The 19855-nt window shown below is 47.3% G+C and overlaps 1 protein-coding gene across 10 annotated transcripts in view; it reads right to left on the bottom strand.

Annotated features, from left to right (window-relative positions):
• The window catches only part of ADD1 (adducin 1), an 86241-nt gene that overhangs the window by 5388 nt on the left and 60998 nt on the right, over window positions 1–19855 (bottom strand). For 3 of the 10 annotated variants that reach the window (XM_009239747.4, XM_009239746.4, XM_063722928.1), the window contains exons 10-13: window positions 19427–19771; window positions 16690–16791; window positions 15938–16027; window positions 9555–9711 (exon numbers count right to left, since the gene is read on the bottom strand). In XM_009239747.4, coding sequence (XP_009238022.1) covers window positions 9555–9711; window positions 15938–16027; window positions 16690–16791; window positions 19427–19771 — 694 coding nt within the window. 10 annotated transcript variants of the gene reach the window in all.

Genomic DNA, 19855 nt, shown 5'->3' with positions numbered 1-19855 from the left:
AACTCAAATTTCAGTAACAACTACGTAATGCAGTGGCTGGTCTAGAACAAGACAAAAACCGGTTAAGAGGTCCTCTTAGGAGGAGTGCCTGGCTCCCAGGATGACTACAGCCCAGGAGAGCAACAGTCAGTCCCATACAACAAGGTGGCTCCAGCAAGGCTGACCCCGGAGGACTGAGCAGCACACTGAGGTTTCAGTAAAAACCTGAGTTGGAGCTTACGGCCCTGAGGATGCTGACGGGAGCCTCCTGGCAGGGGTCCCTGTGCCCCTGGTTCTTCTTGGTGCCAGCACCAAGGCTGCTCAGAAACTAGTGGACAAGAGAGCTGGCAGCAGGGAGGTTGGGGGAAAAGCAGCTGATCCCCAAAAGCCCTCAAGGAAGAGGCTTTGGAGACCTGCTTCTCTCATTAGTTCTCAACATTTCCTTTTCAAAGCCCGACATTTGAAACCACCTGCTCCGTGAGAGTCTCAAACTTGAGCCGCTTATTTGTATTCATTGTAAGACTGCCCCATCTTTGACAAAAACACGACCACCTTTGTCAGCGGGCTACCAAGAGAAGTACAGGCTGCACCAGTCACTCCTGATGGGACCTGGGCACATGCCAGGGCAGTCAGCATTTTCACCCTCCGGCCTGTGACCACACCTGCACAGGAAACCCTCAAGGTTTATGGAGAAAGAGAATTTCTGTCAGAAACCCGAAGCCCTACACACAAGCACAGTAAGGACATTCAGAGCGCCCCCCTGCACAGAGGCCGGGGCTGACTGCTGTGACCGAAGACTCAGTGAGGAAGGCAGTGCGCTTCTGTCCAAATCAGGGCTCGGCCACGCACAACCTCATTCTTGGGAGCCGCCCTGTCTGAGCTCCCTATTCCTCTGCTCCAACTGGGGGAAAATGACTTATCTCTCAGGGTTACTTTGCGAATGAGATGAAATGTACGCACAATAGCACTGGGCATGTGCCTGGCACAATGACTGCTCAGCAACAATGAGTGTTAATGAATCAAACCAAGTAAAGGAGGTCTCTCCCCAGTGAAGCTTCAACAGACAGAAATACTGTGTTCGTAAAGAGACAAATGTCAGGATGACTGGCAACATGGCCGAATAGGAACAGCTCCGGTCTGCAGCTCCCAGTGAGATCAACGCAGAAGGTGGATGATTTCTGCATTTCCAACTGAGGTACCTGGCTCATCTCACTGGGACTGGTTAGACAGTGGGTGCAGCCCACGGAGGGCAAGCCAAAGCAGGGTGGGGTGTTGCCTCACCCAGGAAGTGCAAAGACTCGGGGAACTCCCTCCTCTAGCCAAGGGAAGCCGTGAGGGACTGTGCATTCCAGCTCAGATACTACGCTTTTCCCACGGTCTTTGCAATCCACAGACCAGGAAATTCCCTTGGGTGCCCATGACACCAGGACCCTGGGTTTCAAGCACAAAACTGGGCAGCCGTTTCGGCAGACACCGAGCTAGCTGCAGGACTTTTTTTTGATACCCCAGTGGCGCCTGGAATGCCAGCGAGACAGAACCCTTCACACCCCTGGAAAGGTGGCTGAAGCCAGGGAGCCAAGTGGTCTTGCTCAGCAGATCCCACCCCCATGGAGCTCAGCAAGCTAAGATCCACTGGCTTGAAATTCTTGCTGCCAGCACAGCAGTCTGAAGTCGACCTGGGATGCTGGAGCTTGGTGGGGGGAGGGGCATCCACCATTAGAGGCTTGAGTAGGCCATTTTCCCCTCACAGTGTAAACAAAGCTGCCAGGAAGTTCAAACTGGGCAGAGCCCACCGCAGCTCTGCAAAGCCACTGTAGCCAGACTGCCTCTCTAGATTCCTCCTCCCTGGGTGGGGCATCTCTGAAAGAAAGGCAGCAGCCCCAGTCAGGGGCTTATAGATAAAACTCCCATCTCCCTGGGACAGAGCACCTGGGGGAAGGGTCGGCTGTGGGCACAACTTCAGCAGACTGAAGTTACCGCCTGCTGGCTCTGAAGAGAGCAGTGGATCTCCCAGCACAGTGCTCGAACTCTGCTAAGGGAAAGACTGCCAACTTAAGTGGGTCCCTGACCCCTGTGCTTCCTGACTAGGAGACACCTCCCAGCAGGGGTCGACAGACACCTCATACAGGAGAGCTCTAGCTGGCATCTGGCGGGTGCCCATCTGGGACGAAACTTCCAGAGGAAGGAACAAGCAGCGATCTTTGCTGTTCTGCAGCCTCTGCTGGTGATACCCAGGCAAACAGGGCCTGGAGTGGACCTCCAGCAAACTCCAACAGACCTGCAGCAGAGGAGCCTGTCTGTTAGAAGGAAAACTAACAAACAGAAAGGAATAGCATCAACGTCAACAAAAAGGACATCCACATGAAAACGCCATGTGAAGGTCACCAACATCAAGGACCAAACGTAGATAAATCCACAAAGACGAGGAAAAACCAGTGCAAAAAGGCTGAAAATTCCAAAATCCAGAATGCCTCTTCTCCTCCAAAGGAACACAACTCCTCACCAGCAAGGGAAGAAAACTGGACAGAGAATGAGTTTGATGAATTGACAGAAGTAGGCTTCAGAAGGTCGGTAATAACAAACTCCTCCAAGCTAAAGGAGCATGTTCTAACCCAATGCAAGGAAGCTAAGAACCTTGAAAAAAGGTTAGACGAATTGCTAAGTAGAATAACCAGTGCAGAGAAGAACATAAATGATCTGATGGAGCTGAAAAAGCGTGAGAACTTCGTGAAGCATACACAAGCATCAACAGCCAAATCAATCAAGCAGAAGAAAGGATATATCAGAGATTGAAGATCAACTTAATGAAATAAAGTGTAAAGATTAAAAGAAAAAAGAATGAAAAGGAACGAACAAAGCCTCCAAGAAATATGGGACTATGTGAAAAGACCAAAGCTACGTTTGATTGGTGTGCCTGAAAGTGACAGGCAGAATGAAACCAAGTTGGAAAACACTCTTCGGGATATTATCCAGGAGAACTTCCCCAACCTAGCAAGACAGGCGAACATTCAAATTCAGGAAATACAGAAACACCACAGAGATACTCCTCAAGAAGAGCAACCCCAAGACACATAATCATCAGATTCACCAAGGTTGAAATGAAGGAAAAAATGTTAAGGGCAGCCAGAGAGAAAGGTTGGGTTACCCACAAAGGGAAGCCCATCAGACTAACAGCAGATCTCTCTGCAGAAACCCTACAAGCCAGAAGACAGTGGGGGCCAATATTCAACATTCTTAAAGAAAAGAATTTTCGGCCGGGCACGGCGGCTCACACCTGTAATCCCAGCATTTTGGGAGGCCGAGGCGGGCAGATCATGAGGACAGGAGATCGAGACCATCCTGGCTAACACGGTGAAACCCCATCTCTACTAAAAATACAAAAAAATTAGCTGGGCGAGCTGAGGCAGGAGAGTGGTGTGAACCTGGGAGGTGGAGCTTGCAGTGAGCCGAGATCGCGCCACTGCACTCCAGCCTGGGTGACAGAGCAAGCAAGACTCCGTCTCAAAAAAAAAAAAAAAAAAAAAAAAAAATTTTCAACCCAGAATTTCATATCCAGCCAAACTAAGCTTCGTAAGTGAAGGAGAAATAAACTCCTTTACAGACAAGCAAATGCTGAGAGATTTTCTCACCACCAGGCCTGCCTTACAATAGCTCCTGAAGCAAGCACTAAATATGGAGAGCAAAAATCAGTTCCACCCACTGCAAAAACATACCAAATTGTAAAGACCATTGACACTATGAAGAAACTGCATCAGTTAACGGGCAAAATAACCAGCCAGCATCATAATGACAGGATCAAATTCACACATAACAATATTAACCTTAAATGTAAACAGGCTAAATGCCCCAATTAAAAGACACAGACTGGCAAACTGGATAAAGAGTCAAGACCTGTCAGTGTGCTGTATTCAGGAGACCTGTCTCACATGCGAAGATACACACTGGCTCAAAATAAAGGGATAGAAGAATATTTACCAAGCAAAAGGAAAGCAAAAAAAAAAAAGCAGGAGTTGCAATCCTAGTCTCTAATCAAACAGACTTTAAACCAACAAAAATTTAAAAAGACAGAGAAGGGCATTACATAATGGTAAAGGGATCAATTCAACAAGAAGAACTAACCATCCTAAATATACACGCACCCAATACGGGAGCACCCAGATTCATAAAGCAAGTTCTTAGAGACCTACAAAGAGACTCAGACTCCCACACAATAAAGTGGGAAATTTTAACACCCCACTTTCAATATTAGATCAACGAGACAGAAAATTAACAAAGATATTCAGGACTTGAACTCAGCTCTGGACCATGAGGACCTAACAGACATCTACAGAACTCTCCACCCCAAATCAACAGAATATACATTCTTCTCAGCACCACATCACACTTATTCTAAAATTGACCACATAATTGGAAGTAAAACACTCCTCAGCAAACGCAAGAGAATGGAAATCATAACAAACAGTCTCTCAGACCACAGTGCAATTAAATTAGAACTCAGGATTAAGAAACTCACTCAAAACTGCATAACTACATGGCAACTGAATAGCTTACTCCTAAATGACTACTGGGTAAATAACAAAATTCAGGCAGAAATAAGTAAGTTATTTGAAAACAATGAGAACAAAGACACAGCATACCAGAATCTCTGGGACACAGCTAAAGCAGTGTTTAGAGGGAAATTTATAGCACTAAAATGCCCACAGGAGAAAGAGGGAAAGATCTAAAATTGACACCCTAACATCATAATTAAAAGAACTAGAGAAAAAAGAGTGAACAAATTCAAAAGCTAGCAGAAGACAAGAAATAACTAAGATGAGTGCAGAACTGAAGGATAGAGACACAAAAAAGCCTTCAAAAAAAATCAATGAATCCAGGAGCTGGTTTTTTGAAAAGACTGATAAAATAGACCATTTAACCAGACTAATAAAGAAGAAAAGAGAGAAGAATCAAATAGACACAATAAAAAATGATAAAGGGGAGATCACCACTGATCCCACAGAAATACGAACTACCATCAGAGAATACTATAAACACTTCTACACAAATAAACTAGAAAATCTAGAAGAAATGGATAAATTCCTGGATACATACACCCTCCCAAGACTAAACCAGGAGGAAGTCAAATCCCTGAATAGACCAGTAACAAGCTCTGATATTGAGGTAGTAATAAATAGCCTACCAACCAAAAAAAGCCCAGGACCAGACGGATTCACAGCCAAATTCTACCAGAGGTACAAAAAGGAGCTGGTAGGTACCATTCCATCTGAAACTATTACAAACAATAGAAAAAGAGGGACTCCTCCCTAACTCATTGTATGAGGCCAGCATCATCCTGATACCAAAACCTGGCAGAGACACAACAAAAAAAGAAAATTTCAGGCCAATATGCCTGATGAACATCAATGCGAAAATCCTCAATAAAATACTGGCAAACCAAATCCAGCCGCACATCAAAAAGCTTATCCACCATGATCAAGTTGGCTTCATCCCTGGGATGCAAGGCTGGTTCATCATACGCAAATCAACCGGGCGCGGTGACTCATGCCTGTAATCCCAGTAGTTTGGGAGGCTGAGGCAGGTGGATCACAAGGTCAGGAGATTGAGACCATCCTAGCCAACATGGTGAAATCCCATCTCTAATAAAAATACAAAAATTAACCGGGTGTGGTGGCGTGTGTCTGTAGTCTCAAGTACTCAGGAGGCTAAGGCTTGAACACAGGAGGTGGAGGTTGCAGTGAACCAAGATTGCACCACTGCACTCCAGCTTGGGTGACAGAGGGAGACTCTGTCTCAGGAAAAAAAAAAAAAAAAACACAAATAACAAAAAAACTATATGCAAATCAATAAACGTAATCCATCGTATAAATAGAATCAATGACAAAAACCACATGATTATCTCAACAGACGCAGAAAAGGCCTTCAATAAAATTCAACATCCCTTCATGCTAAAAACTCTCAATAAACTAGGTATTGATGGAATGTATCTCAAAATAATAAGAGCTATTTATGACAAACCCACAGCCAATATCATACTGAATGGGCAAAGGCTGGAAGCATTCCCTTTGAAAACTGGCACAAGACAAGGATGCCCTCTCTCACCACTCCTATTCAGCATAGCATTAGAAGTTCTGGCCAGGGCAATCAGGCAAGAGAAAAAAATAAAGCGTATTCAAATAGGAAGAGAGGAAGTCAAATTGTCTCTATTTTCAGATGACATGATTGTATATTTAGAAAACTCCATCATCTCAGCCCAAAATCTCCTTAAGCTGACAAGCAACTTAAGCAAAGTCTCAAGATACAAAATCAACGTGCAAAAATCACAAGCATTCCTACACACCAATAACTGACAAAGAGCCAAATCATGAGTGAACTCCCATTCACAATTGCTACAAAGAGAATAAAATACCTGGGGATACAACTTACAAGGGATGTGAAACACCTCTTCAAGGAGAACTACAAACCACTGCTCAACGAAATAAGAGAGGACACAAACAAATAGAAAAACATTCCACGCTCATGGATACAAAGAATCAGTATTGTGAAAATGGCCGTACTACCCAAAGTAATTTATACATTCAATGCTATGCCCATCAAGCTACCACTGACTTTCTTCACAGAATTAGAAAAAACTACTTTAAATTTCATATGGAACCAAAAAAGAGCCCGTATGGCCAAGCCAATCCTAAGCAAAAAGAACAAAGCTGTAGGCATCACACTACCTGACTTCAAACTATACTACAAGGCTACAGTAACCAAAACAGCACAGTACGGGTACCAAAACAGATATATAGACAAATGGAACAGAACAGAGGCCTCAGAAATAATGCCAGACATCTACAACCATCTGATCTTTGACAAACTGGACAAAAACAAGCAACGGGAAAAGGATTCCCTATTTAATAAATGGTGTTAGGAAAACTGGATAGCCATACGCAGAAAACTGAAACGACCCCTTCCTTACACCTTATACAAAAATTAACTCAAGATGGGTTAAACATAAAACCTAAAACCATAAAAATCCTAGAAGAAAACGTAGGCAATACCATTCAGGACATAGGCATGGGCAAAGACTTCATGACTAAAACACCAAAAGCAATGGCAACAAAAGCCAAAATTGACAAACGGGATCTAATTAAACTAAAGAGCTTCTGCACACCAGAAGAAACTATCATCAGAATGAAAAGGGAACCTACAGAATGGGAGAAAATTTTTGCAATTTATCCATCTGACAAAGGGCTCATATCCAGGATCTACAAGGAACTTAAATTTACAAGAAAAAAACAACCCCATCAAAAAGCAGACGAAGGTTATAAACAGACACTTCTCAAAAGAAGACATTTATGTGGCCAATAAACATGAAAAAAAAGCTCATCATCACTGGTCATTAGAGAAATGCAAATCAAAACCACAATGAGATACCATCTCACACCAGTTACAGTGGCGATCATTAAAAAGTCAGGAAACAACAGAAGCTGGAGAGGATGTGGAGAAATAGGAACACTTTTTACACTGTTGGTGGGAGTGTAAATTAGTTCAACCATTGTGGAAGACAGTGTGGCGAATGGATCTAAAACCAGAAATACCATTTGACCCAGCAATCCCGTTACTGGGTATATAACCAAAGGATTATAAACATTCTATGATAAAGACACATGCACACATATGTGTACTGCACCACTATGCACAATACCAAAGACTTGGAACCAACTCACATGGCCATCAATGATAGACTGGACAAAGAAAATGTGGCACATATACACCATGGAATACTATGCAATCATAAAAAAGGATGAGTTCATGTCCTTTGCAGGGACATGGATGAAGCTGGAAACCATCATTCTCAGCAAACTAACACAGGAACAGAAAACCAAACACCGCATGTTCTCACTCATAAGTGGAGGTTGAACAATTAGAACACATGGACACAGGGAAGGGGACATCACACGCCAAGGCCTGTCGGGGGTGTGGGGCTAGGGGAAGGATAGCATTAGGAGAAATACCTAATGTAGATGATGGGTGCCACCCATACACGTGCCACCACCATGGCACGTGTATACCTATGTAACAAACCTGCATGTTCTGTACATGTATCCCAAAACTTAAAGTATAATTAATTTAAAAAAACAGAGAAAGAGACAAATGTCTCTTAAAAATAATATTCAGGGACGGGCACAGTGGCTCACACCTGTAATCCCAGCACTTTGGGAGGCCAAGGCGGGCGGATCACGAGTTCAAGAGATTGAGAATGTCCTGGCCAACATGGTGAAACCCTGTCTCTACTAAAAATACAAAAATTAGCTGGGCGTGGTGGCGCACGCCTGTAGTCCCAGCTACTCGGGAGGCTGAGGCAGGAGAATTGCTTGAACCCAGGAGGCGGAGATTGCAGTAAGCTGAGATTGTGCCACTGCACTCCAGCCTGGCGACAGAGCAAGACTTCATCTCAAAAACAATAATAATATGCATGCTGGCTTTCCCACTAACTGATCCAAATTAGTGAATTCTTTTGTCAATGTTCTGGTCCCTCCATGTGGACAGAAACCCCCCTGGGAGAAGGACCAATGCCCTCCAGCCCAGAGCTCTGTGGGTTGCCCCTCGCTCCTGCTGTCTCCTCTCGTCACAGCTGCTCGATGGGACCACGGCAGGACATCTTCAGGGTCAGCCTCGTTTTGGCAGAGGGGCCCCGGCGTGTCTTAGTACGGCAGACTCTTGTGAGCCGCCACCACTAGTCCTCCACATCGTCATTTACACACGTCTCCCTCCTAGCCAGGGCCACTCACAAGTGTGCCTAACTTTGCAATTTCTTTTTTTTTGAGATGCCCAGGCTAGAGTGCAATGGCACGATCTCGGCTCACCGCAACCTCCGCCTCCCAGGTTCAAGCGATTCTCCTGACAGCCTTCCCGAGTAGCTGGGATTACAGGCATGCGCCACCACACCTGGCTAATTTTGTATTTGTATTTATTTATTTATTTATTTTGAGACAGAGTCTCACTCTGTCGCCCAGGCTGGAGTGCCGTGGTGCAATGTCGGATCACTGAAAGCTCTGCCTCCCGGGTTCATGCCATTCTCCTGCCTCAGCCTCCCAAGTAGCTGGGACTACAGGTGCCTGCCACCACACCCGGCTAATTTTTTTTCTATTTTTCGTAGAGACGGGGTTTCATCGTATTAGCCAGGATGGTCTCATCTCCTGACCTCGTGATCCGCCCACCTCGGCCTCCCAAAGTGCTGGGATTACAGGCGTGAGCCACCGCGCCTGGCCTAATTTTGTATTTTTGGTAGAGATGGGGTTTCTCCATGTTGGTCAGGTTGGTCTCGAACTCCCGACCTCAGGTCATCAGCCCTCCTTGGCCTCCCAAAGTACTGGATTAAAGGCATGAGCCACTGCGCCCGGCCTGCAATTTCTTCCATTCTGGCCTGAGTGACTAGGTTGGAAATGAGTACTGGATAAAGTTCTGGTTTGTCTTTGATGCATGTGACTATTCTTATCACCACCCACAACCAGCACCTGGACCACAGAGAAGCTCCCAGAGCACTTTCACCTTCTGGAGTGGCCGTGCCCAGGACCACAAGCACTCACCTTCAGAGCCCTTCTGCTTCCTCTCCACCTCCCTGCGGTACTCCTCCAGCTCACGGTCTGTGAGTGTGGTGAAGGGGTTGGGGCCCGTGGTGCTCACAATGACGTGGGGCTGGTACTCCTTCTCAATGATGGCCTTGGAGGCCGTCACCAGCTCTCCCTGTGGATGAAAGGCACATCTGGTCTGCAGGAGCCGGGCCCAGTGGGGACTCGCCCTCCTCCCAGGCAGGCTGCAGGCAGCGCGGGGGCAGGAGGCTTTCCAGGAGCAGAGACCCCTGAGACTGCACTGCCATGGGCCCGAGGCCTAGGCTGAGCTGCAGCCTTCAGTGGTAGATAATGGAAACACAGGTCAGTGCCACGATGAACAGACAGTAACCGCAAAAGAAATCCTACAGAGCCTTCCAGGTTTCAGAAGCAAAAGCCCAGTGCAGACCCAAGAGCACAGAGCACCTCAGGGAGGGTGCCCACTCCTCACTGTGGAGCAGAAGGGGAAGAGGCCCTTTCCTGTTACTGTTTAAAAGTCAGTAACTTTTCCTCATGACATCAGAAACTGTCACGAGGTACAACACTCAGCGTAAGGCATGCTCAGAGCTTTGCTTATATTCTAAGAGCACAGGTAAGTTCTGTTCTTTTGACTATGGTTAGTTTATAACTATTTCCTGGAACTTATCCCAAAACATTCAGAGATAACAAAATGTCCCAAGACACCAGTGTTCAGCTGAGGAATTTGGAAAACTGTGAAAATTTGTACCAAAGAAAAAAAGAAGAAAGCGAAGCACAAAGGCGGCTCACAGACCACACCAATCTTAAAGCAGGAGGTGGAGCCTGCAGGCCGGCACAGTGGGCTGAGTGGGCATCAGGGGGTGCGGTCCACTCACAGCCACCTGCCCCACCACAGTGCTGTGCCCACAGTGCAGCCTAATTGGGTCGGGGCAGGAAAATGTCCCCCAATTCCCTGGAGCTCACTTCTTTTTTTTTTTTTTTTTTTGAGACGGAGTCTCGCACTGTCACCCAGGCTGGAGTGCAGTGGCAAAATCTCGGCTCCCTGCAAGCTCCGCCTCCCAGGTTCACTCCATTCTCCTGCCTCAGCCTCCCGAGTAGCTGGGACTACAGGCGCCCGCCACCACGCCCAGCTACCCTGGAGCTCACTTCTAAGACAGTTATCCAGCACTTACACACATGCACATGACTGACAGCTTCCAAAACCAAATAAAAACAGGAGAATCCACAATTCTTTGGATGCCAGGCCTGGTCCTTCAGTGCTCCTCTCAGTGAGGGGTGAACACCAGAGATGGAAAGAGTCCTAGCTGGGCTGACTCGGGAAATTCAACTCACACGGGCCGACTGCTCCTCAAGCAAAGACGGGGAACCTGGACTGACTGGGATGGGCTGAGGGGTTACCACCTAGCATGCTGCGTACCCAGTGCCGACCAGTGACACAGAGCTCCGGGAGGGACAAATGGGCTGCTGGAATAGGCAATCTTTGCCCAGGAGCCTGGAGACTCTCGACAGTCAACAGGTCAAAGGGAACCCTCTTCTGAACCAGGTCTGACTCGAGGCCCATTGGCTTTTCGTTAAGTTGCCCTGCCTCACCAAGACAGGAAGCTGAGTCCTGTCTGCCATGTCTTAGCTCTGTGGCCCGAGCCAAGTCTTTCCCTGACCAGAGGCCTGCCTCACTATCTGAAGGAGGAGCTGCTGGGCTGGCCACTGCTAAGAGCCCTCACGTGATGGCACTCTAGAGACGGTATCCCAGCAACGGCAGTTTGGCTGGCTGCACCTGCATCCTGATATCACTGCCAATGAAACGAGAAGGTGATACAAGAGAAATGCTTAAGTTCATTTAAATCAAGTGGTTAAAATTAGTAAAGGAATCAAATATCAAGAATCAACTATCAGGCCAGGCATGGTGGCTCACACCTCTAATCCCAGCACTTTGGGAAGCTGAGGCGGGTGGATCACCTGAGGTCAGGAGTTCAAGACCACCCTGGCCAACACAGTGAAAACCTGTCTCTACTAAAAATACAAAAAAATTAACCAGGCGTGGTGGTGGGCACCTGTAATCCCAGGTACTCGGGAGGCTGTGGCAAAGGAATCACTTGAATGTGGGAGGTGGAGGTTGAGGTGAGCCGAGATTGCGCCACTGCACTCCAACCTGGGCAACAGAGCAAGACTCCGTCTCAAACAAAACAAACAAACAAACAAACAAAAAAAGAATAAACTATCAGTCAGGCGCCACAGCTCATGCTTATAATCCCAGCACTTTGGGAGGCCAAGGCAGAAGGACTGCTTGAGCCCAGGAGTTTGAGACCAGCCTGGGCAACATAGTGAGACGTTGTCTCTACAAAAAATTTAAAAATTAGCCAGGCGTGGTGGCATGCACCTGTAGTCCCAGCTACTGAGGAGGCTGAGGTGGGAGGATTCCTTTGGCCTGAGAGGTCGAGGCTGCAGCGAGCTGTGATCGCACCACTGCACTCCAGCATGGGCCACAGAGTAAGATGCTGTCTCAAAATAAAAATAAAAATAAAAATAAAAATCCACTGGCACAGAGACACCAAAACGCTTGTGCCCAATTTTGATGCCCCAAAGGACAAGCGGGGCTCTCTCATACTAAGACAGCTGAAGCCCGAGGCACAGCGCAGCAGGTGCCCAGTGGTGGAGAGCTCCCTCCTCCAAAGACCACAGCTAAGGGTTAAGCTGCTGTCAAGACCAGTTACGGGAACAGAGAATCACATTCCTCTGCAAGAAAGGACACAGAGCAATGACTGGGATGTAGAGAAACATACGCCACTCGTGGACAACCCAGACAAGAAACCAAGATGTACCTAGCTTCCCCTCCTGCCACTCCCCTCACCTCCCTGTCACCTGACAAGGCTCTAAAGCAAAACACAGGCCCAGTAACACTTTCCATACTTGACTGAGGCAATCTGGGTGGAACAAGAGCTCCACCTGAGGCTGTGCAATCTGCACTAGTGGCTGATCTCTCTGAGCATCAGGTTTTCATCTACAAGCAGGGCCGACTTGGATCTGGACTGGCATTCCCAGTGCTGGACCATGCACAGGTTAGGTGCTCGACACAGGTCACTGAGAGAGTCCGAGGGGTGAGCTTATTGCCCCTCTGCATTTCTACCACACAGCATGAAGGGTGGTGGAGAACACAGCCCCTGGTGAGGTGCACGTGGGAACACAAGAATCCTTCCCTGGGCTGAACAGCTTGCAGTGTAGACTCACATCTTCATCTCTAATCCTTCATTTCACTTGCAACTGAATCCAGAGGGCAGCCAAAATTATTTCAGGTTATGCCGGGCACGGTGGCTCACACCCTATAATCCCAGCATTTTGGGAGGCTGTCAGGTGGACTGCTTGAGCTCAGGAGTTTGAGACCAGCCTGGGCAACGTGGCAGAACCCAGTCTCTACAAAAAAATACAAAAATTAGCCAGGTGTGGTGATGTGCACCTGTAGTCCCAGCTACTCAGGAGGCTGAGGCGGGAGGAGGGAGGATTGCTTGAGCCCGGGAGGCGGAGGTTGCAGTGGGCCAAGACAGCCCGACCACACTCCAGCCTGTACAACAGAGTGAAACCCTGTCTCAAAAAATATATATATATGTATATGTATTTCAGGTTACATGTTATGATGCCCAAGGCAAAGTCAACACAGCCTTCGGCTGGGCTGCAAACTCCTGTTTGAACTGTGATTACTGTTTCTTCTATCACAAGGCAGCACTTGCCCTGTGGGAATGGCCATCACCAGTGAGGGAGAAATGGAAGGCAAAGGAAAGTCCTTTCCAGAAAAGCCCCAGCTCCCTAAGTCCGAAATACCCGTTCTTCAGGTTCTCAGATGGGAAGCAGGCATCCACGCGCTCGCCTCACTGGGGAGGGGAGTGTGTGGGTCAAGGAGAAACTCGACTTCTCAACATGCAGCTCCATGTTCCAGAAGGAGCAAGACTGTCTGTGCTCCGACGCTCACATGACAGGGAGCGGAACAATCGCCCAGTAAAGGACTCCCATGGAGCCAAAGCACATTCTCACCAAAAAGAGGGATCTATTTTAGCCAGTGTGGGATAAAGATCAAGGGTGCAAAAGTGAACTTGAGATATAAGGAGGTAGAGAAAATACAAAGGTGGAACAAGGATTTCTGTCCAGGTGGTCAACCTCTCTTCCTCTGGGGTCAGCGTACAGTGGTGTTCTCTGCTAATGACACCTGGAATGGTGTTCAGAAAGTAGGGACCCTACCTCTATCATTCAGGAAGCCCCCAGGTGACAGTGACACACACCCACATCTGAATATCACTGGGACAGAGCACACAAAGCTGTAACTGGTGGTTGAACACGGCGACCCAGGCTGCTTTCTGAAGAGCCCTAACAAGGTCCTCAGTGCTGCCCTCACGTGGGCTCTACACAGGAGGCCAGCTGGGCTCATGGCCTGCACAGCCCTCACACATCTGAGAGAAAGAATAACTGACAAGACCGCAACAAAGTGCCAAAAGATGAAAAACAAGCAACAGGCAGTCATCTTTCTCCCCTGCTCTGAGAAGCTCTTCCAAGAATGGCAGCCGGAAGGATGCTCTAAGCACAGGGAAAAACAGGACCTGTGGAATTAATAAGCAAATATGCAAAATAATGTTATTAGCAGGGATTACAGACAGGAATACAGAATCTTTGCTACAAATCTGCTTCTATGTGGGACACCACGAGAGTGACACGTGCATCTCAATGAAGGTGTGACAAGTGAAAGAGACAGTTCTGGAAATTTCCTTTGACAAGAATATAAACATACCTCTCAGCTAAGACTCTTCAACCATGCGGTCAGCCACTTTCTGCGTGGGGCACCAGCTCCTGCACACTAGCAGCCTAGATGCTTAGGGAAGGTTTCCTTCTATGTGGGTGGGTTCAGATAGATCTTCCGCCTACTGCACATACTAGACGCGCATGCACAGAGGGGATCACAGTGAGGGGTTTCAGACTCTCCTAAGTCTTTCTCCTCTGTGGCATTTAAAAATGTTATTTAGGGTATTTTTTTTTGAGGTACAAATAAATACATTTTATCAACAAGGGCTGACAAAGACTGTCTGAATTCCCATTCCTCTGAAATGACATCTTTCAATGATATGACCTCCAGTGGCTACATTCATGACATTTACAGTCAAAGTTGAACCAGCGAGGGTGGAAGGGCACTCGGGAGTGGCCGCTGCCAACAGCAACAGACTGCCCAGAAGAGCCTGTCTGCAGTCAGCGTCATGGAAAAGGCAAATTCTGAAACCCAAAACACGCACTAACCAAAGTCCCGTGCGGAACTGCAGAAATGCACCACATTGCTCAGACTGGCCATTTCTCAGCAACAACTTCGAATGCTGGAAATTGTTATCACATCTCATACCAAATGTTTTAATTAAAGAATCGAGTAGGTAGAACAGAACCTTCTGTACAGTCTCACAAACAGGTTAAAGATCCATTTGAAGCTACTTCAGTAACTAAGACAATGCCTGAAGAGAGGAGACGGGGAGCGGGGAGGGGAGGGGAGCAAGGCGCATAGACAGGTAGTGAGGACAGGGCAGTGAGTACCTTTCTAAAAGAGAGAGATTTAGCGGGACTAAAGGTCTGCTCTGTAAGCTCGAGCCCTTCGATAGCTTCCGTACAGTCAGAGAGAGGTGCATCCTGAAACAGTAAACTGAGTCACCAAAGCACACCAGGCCCAGCCTGTGAAATATCAGCTGAGAGCACAGGATGGAGCTGGCTAAGAGCATGCAGCAGGGACAGCTGTCAACAGTAAGTGTGGCAGTGATGATGGCAGGACGTGCAGACACTGAACACGAAACCAGGACCACGGCTGGACAAATCCAACAATCGTCTACCCCTGCAGAGTCAGGTGTTAAAGCATTAGGTGGCATATTAGTTTTCAGAGATAACTACTTACACAATTATCTTCAATGTGCCACAAGGTAGAGTCATTTTGTAGAAATGTGTGTAAATGTGTACCACATTTACAGGCACCCACCCCTCTGCAACCCAAGCAGCACTTTGTTGCAGACAGCAATATGTACCAGAACAAGAGTCCCTAAACCCACCCTCTCCTAGCGCCTTACACAGAACGCTGCTGAACCCTTGCCGAATCTGAGCCCCAAAGCTGATGGTGTATGTGCCACCCTCACATATGCATGCATTACAAGGGGCGGGACCAGAGGGGTGGACATAGCCCTCAGCATGCTCGCTCCATCTAGAACTCAAGGAAAAGTGCCTGAACTGTTTCTCATCATGAAGGTTTTAACAAAGGTAACTGGTTGCCTAGAATACTTACCTCATAAAGTCACTCTCTCAATTTCAGAATAACTTTGGAGCAGGCGGTCACACAGCCACCACCCACTAATGTCAGAGACACTCTGGGCTCTCACCTGGACGAGGCTCCTGTCCATCACTACACCACACAAAACCTGGGACTGAGGGCCAGCCGTCTTAATGTCCTGTAAGTTCTGCTCTCGGATCTGAGGGCGGGAAGGAGAGGCACACATCAACGGTCCTGAGCAGCCACGCTGCCTGGGAGCCCTGCTGCTTGTGCACTTGGGCCCCAGCCACATGGAAGCTACATTTCAGCTCTCCCACTGCCCCACACAGGCAGAATGGCCCCATGTGTTCTGAGTGACCGCCATGCCTGCTTAGTGGGGTGTGGGTCTGCAGGGATGGTGACTATTCCGAGCTCCCCACATCTTCCAGATGCTTGGGCAGGACACCTATATCTCACTGTCATTAACTTGGGGGAAACACTCGCTGCATGTCCATCGTCTAGTGATGTGAGCACTGGCAGGGCTCCTGCTCTGATACACCAAATGCCACTCACAAGTCTTTGAACAAACCCTGAAAGTCAGGGACAGGAGTCTGCTCTTGTTAAGAATAGGTTTTGCAGCTTCCAATTCTGACCTGTGAGCAAACATCAGTTCAAGAATCAACGGGGCCCAAAAAATGTCTGCTGCTCATACTTCACACTGGTGATAGAACAGCAGCGGTGTGAAGAGATGGCTTCAGTTACAACAGCGGTAACAACAGCAGATGCCCTCTGCTAGAAGCAAGCACCCCCTCCCCCCGAAGCAGCCGGCATCCCTTCCAATCCCACACGCAAGCCCCCGCTGAGTGCCGACGCAGGACGTACCTTGTTCCTCATCTCCTGGACCTCTTTTGGGTTAGTGTTCAATGGAACAAACAGGTTAGGGACAGCAGAGGTGGAAGTTCTATGTCCATCCTCTTTAGTCCACTGTAATATCAAGAACAGTTGAAAAGTCAGAATTATGACAATAAGTGACATAGCATCCAATCTATTCAGTTTATCTCACATCTGGTCATGCACTGAACATCACAGAGAGGACTGAACCAATGACCACAGCTAATGTGGGTCACTCAGCAGAGTCGCCAATGGGAGCAGGATGCAGCCACATGAAGACCAGTTACTGGTGGAAGTCAAAGTCATGACTGATGGAAAAGGACCATCTGGAAAGCCCAGCTGAATCTGGGTCACAAGGTAGGCTGACGACAGAGCTGAGCCCCATAACCCTGGGACCAGCAGGGGAGGCCCCTCAGAGACCATTGGTTCACCGCTCTGAAAATCATCCAACACCAAAGCCAACTGGAAGCATGAGATGACAGGGTCATGAAAAGCAATGTGATGCTGCTACCCGGGGGTAGGGAGGAGCCTGCACCGTGAGGCGAGAGTGGGCATCACCAAAGTTTTGCATTAAAATAAATGACAGCATCAGAATGCACTGTCTGCGTAACTTTCAACCCAAGAAAATTACTGTACGGACACTTACACAGTAGCTACCTGGAAGAAGAGTTTGGTGATGTCGAATATTTTATATAACTTAATATTTTTGAGTGCTACAAAAATATCCCAAACAAACTTGAAGCGCTTCATGAGTCCTTAATATTTAAAGGCTGTTTTAGTATCAGTGCATCTCGTCAGCATGCTTAGCCTGCCACTCATAATTTTTTTTTGGATCTCCAATCAAATCTGAGATTTTTAATCAAATTCTAAGGCATGAGTAGGCACTGAACATTAAAACAAGCCCATCTTCGAGAGCAAATGTTATGCCTTTCAGAATACTTTCGAGAGGCAACAAGATAGCCATAAACCATACAACTTTAAAAAAAAAGCAACAAAACCGTCAAATGCTGAGCCACTGCGAGGAGAGTGTGGAATGGGCATGGAGCTGTGGGTACTCACTGATGGTTATCTTCTCAGATAAAAACAACTCCAGCGTTTTATTAAAAATAATTTTTAGTCAAAACATTTCAAACAGCAACCTCAGAAACTTGAACACATTTGAAAAAGTAACAGCAATCATTATAAATGAAAAGATACCAACCTGGGAGCACTGCATGGACTCTGTGTCACTCCAGAACAGTAAGAAACAAATTTAAATGCGGAGCAAGGCCTCCCCTTGGATGTACACATTGACTACAAGGCCTAAAGTGACTTAGTTGTTTTGCAAGCTAATGGTAAATAAAGCTCGCACTGCTGCCTAAACACTTTGGAAAACTTCCTCATGGCAATTCAGCACTGTGCTTCACATCAGCCGCAGAAAGGTGTTTTGGGGTTTTTTTCTGTTTTATAAGGCCCACTTCCTTTAACAAGTGAAACAAGTAAAAAAATAAACAAATGAAAGAAAAGGGGGATACAGGAAGAAGGGGGGAAAGGAGACAAGGAGGGTAGGAAAGAAGAGGAGAGACGCATTCCCACGCTCGGAGCCCCATGGCCACACAGGGTCCCTGCCCAGGTGACGCGGCCGCTCAGGAGCACGGAGGCTTCTCACCAACTGCGTCAGGAAAACACCAGGACCACCTGGGGAAGATAAAACTTTTTTTCTTTAAATAAATCTATAAAGTAAAACACTGTTATAAGGGGAAAAGAAAGCCCCGCTTTATGTATTTGGTTGCCCATGGTTTTAGGAGCATCTAATCTAATTTCAACTGAACTCCTAATGAACTAGTCATGCATAGATGAGTCTGCTTCAGCCCCTGTCTCCTCCATTCCAGGGGCTTCTGGAAATGGGCCTCTTCTACAGTTTAAAGCAGAGCTGGGTGGACTGTTAGAGGTAGGTTACAGGAGGAGTAAAGACCGATCTTCAGAGGAGGTCTCAGCACCACGACATGGGAGCACCTCTCAGGGCAAACGGTAACTTGAGCGGCATTAACGCTGAAACGAAGCACCCCTTGCAGCGTCTGTCGCTGGTGCCTGCAGATGGCCTGCGCTGCACTTGGGTCATGCCGCACCCAGCAGGAGTCAGAAGGTGACTCGCCACTATGGCCGTCTACTCACATGCAACAGTCCATGCAGAGGGCAGCTGGGGGTGTGCATTCGGAGGCTTTGGGATAGAAAGCAGGGGAATAACACTAAGGGCAGGGGACAAGAGTCAGCAGAGAACACGCCAGGGAGCCACAAGAGAAAACTGCTTAAGAAAACACTGAAGACTTAAAGAAGAAACTTTAGTGACTTGAAACCACTAGAGTTCACAACACTAAAATACAGGTTTAGGACTGAAGTGTCTTTTTGTGCATGAAGTATTAAGAGTCCCTGAATATAATTTGAATTAAATAAGAAGAGCTCCTATTTGTAGGTTAATACATGTAAATTATTTTGTATTTTTGCTATATACCGAGATATACTGGAACTACTGCGGAGCTACATTACATCTTAAGCAGTTTCAAGCAGATAGTATTACCCGAATTTTAGTAATGCGTTCAGTGGACTTAGGTTCACACTACAAGAAAGTGAATAAGGAAGGTTCGCTTTACACCTGGGTCAGAAAGGCTGGATTCCCAAAGCCTCCGAAGCCCCAGCTACCCAACTTGCTCTACGTCATCTAACTATGAACAGTAAGGTAGGCACAGACCAAGCAGTTGGTAATACAGCTTGGCACGCAGACACCGGACGAGAGAGACTGCAGCAAGGGTTTCACGTGATCGTGTGTAATGTTCGTCCACACCTTAGTCTTCGACTTGGGACTGCTTCCATTCTGCCCTTCCTCAGAAGCTTCGTCGCCCCGGCCAGAGTTCAGCCATCTTGTCTTCTCCCGCTGCTGCTTCTGAAAACTGTGTCTGAGAGGGGAGCAAGTGCCCGAATCACCGTCACTAGTAAAGGAGTAACCTGTGACACTAGCAGGAACCTCCACATCGCTGTATTTTTTAGACTTCTCTCTCAGAGCAGGGTATCGATAAGGGTAGCCAGTTCTGTAGCCCTAGGGTCCAAGGAGAGTGAAAGACAGTCAATATTCCAGATCTCAAAACAGGGTTTCACTTTGGAAAATCATGTGGAAATATCC

This window comes from Pongo abelii, chromosome 3 (genome assembly GCF_028885655.2).
Source record: "Pongo abelii isolate AG06213 chromosome 3, NHGRI_mPonAbe1-v2.0_pri, whole genome shotgun sequence".
In the NCBI taxonomy this organism is placed as follows: domain Eukaryota; kingdom Metazoa; phylum Chordata; class Mammalia; order Primates; family Hominidae; genus Pongo; species Pongo abelii.
Note: the sequence above shows the minus strand (reverse complement) of the source record. Positions and strands in the feature narration are given on the sequence as shown.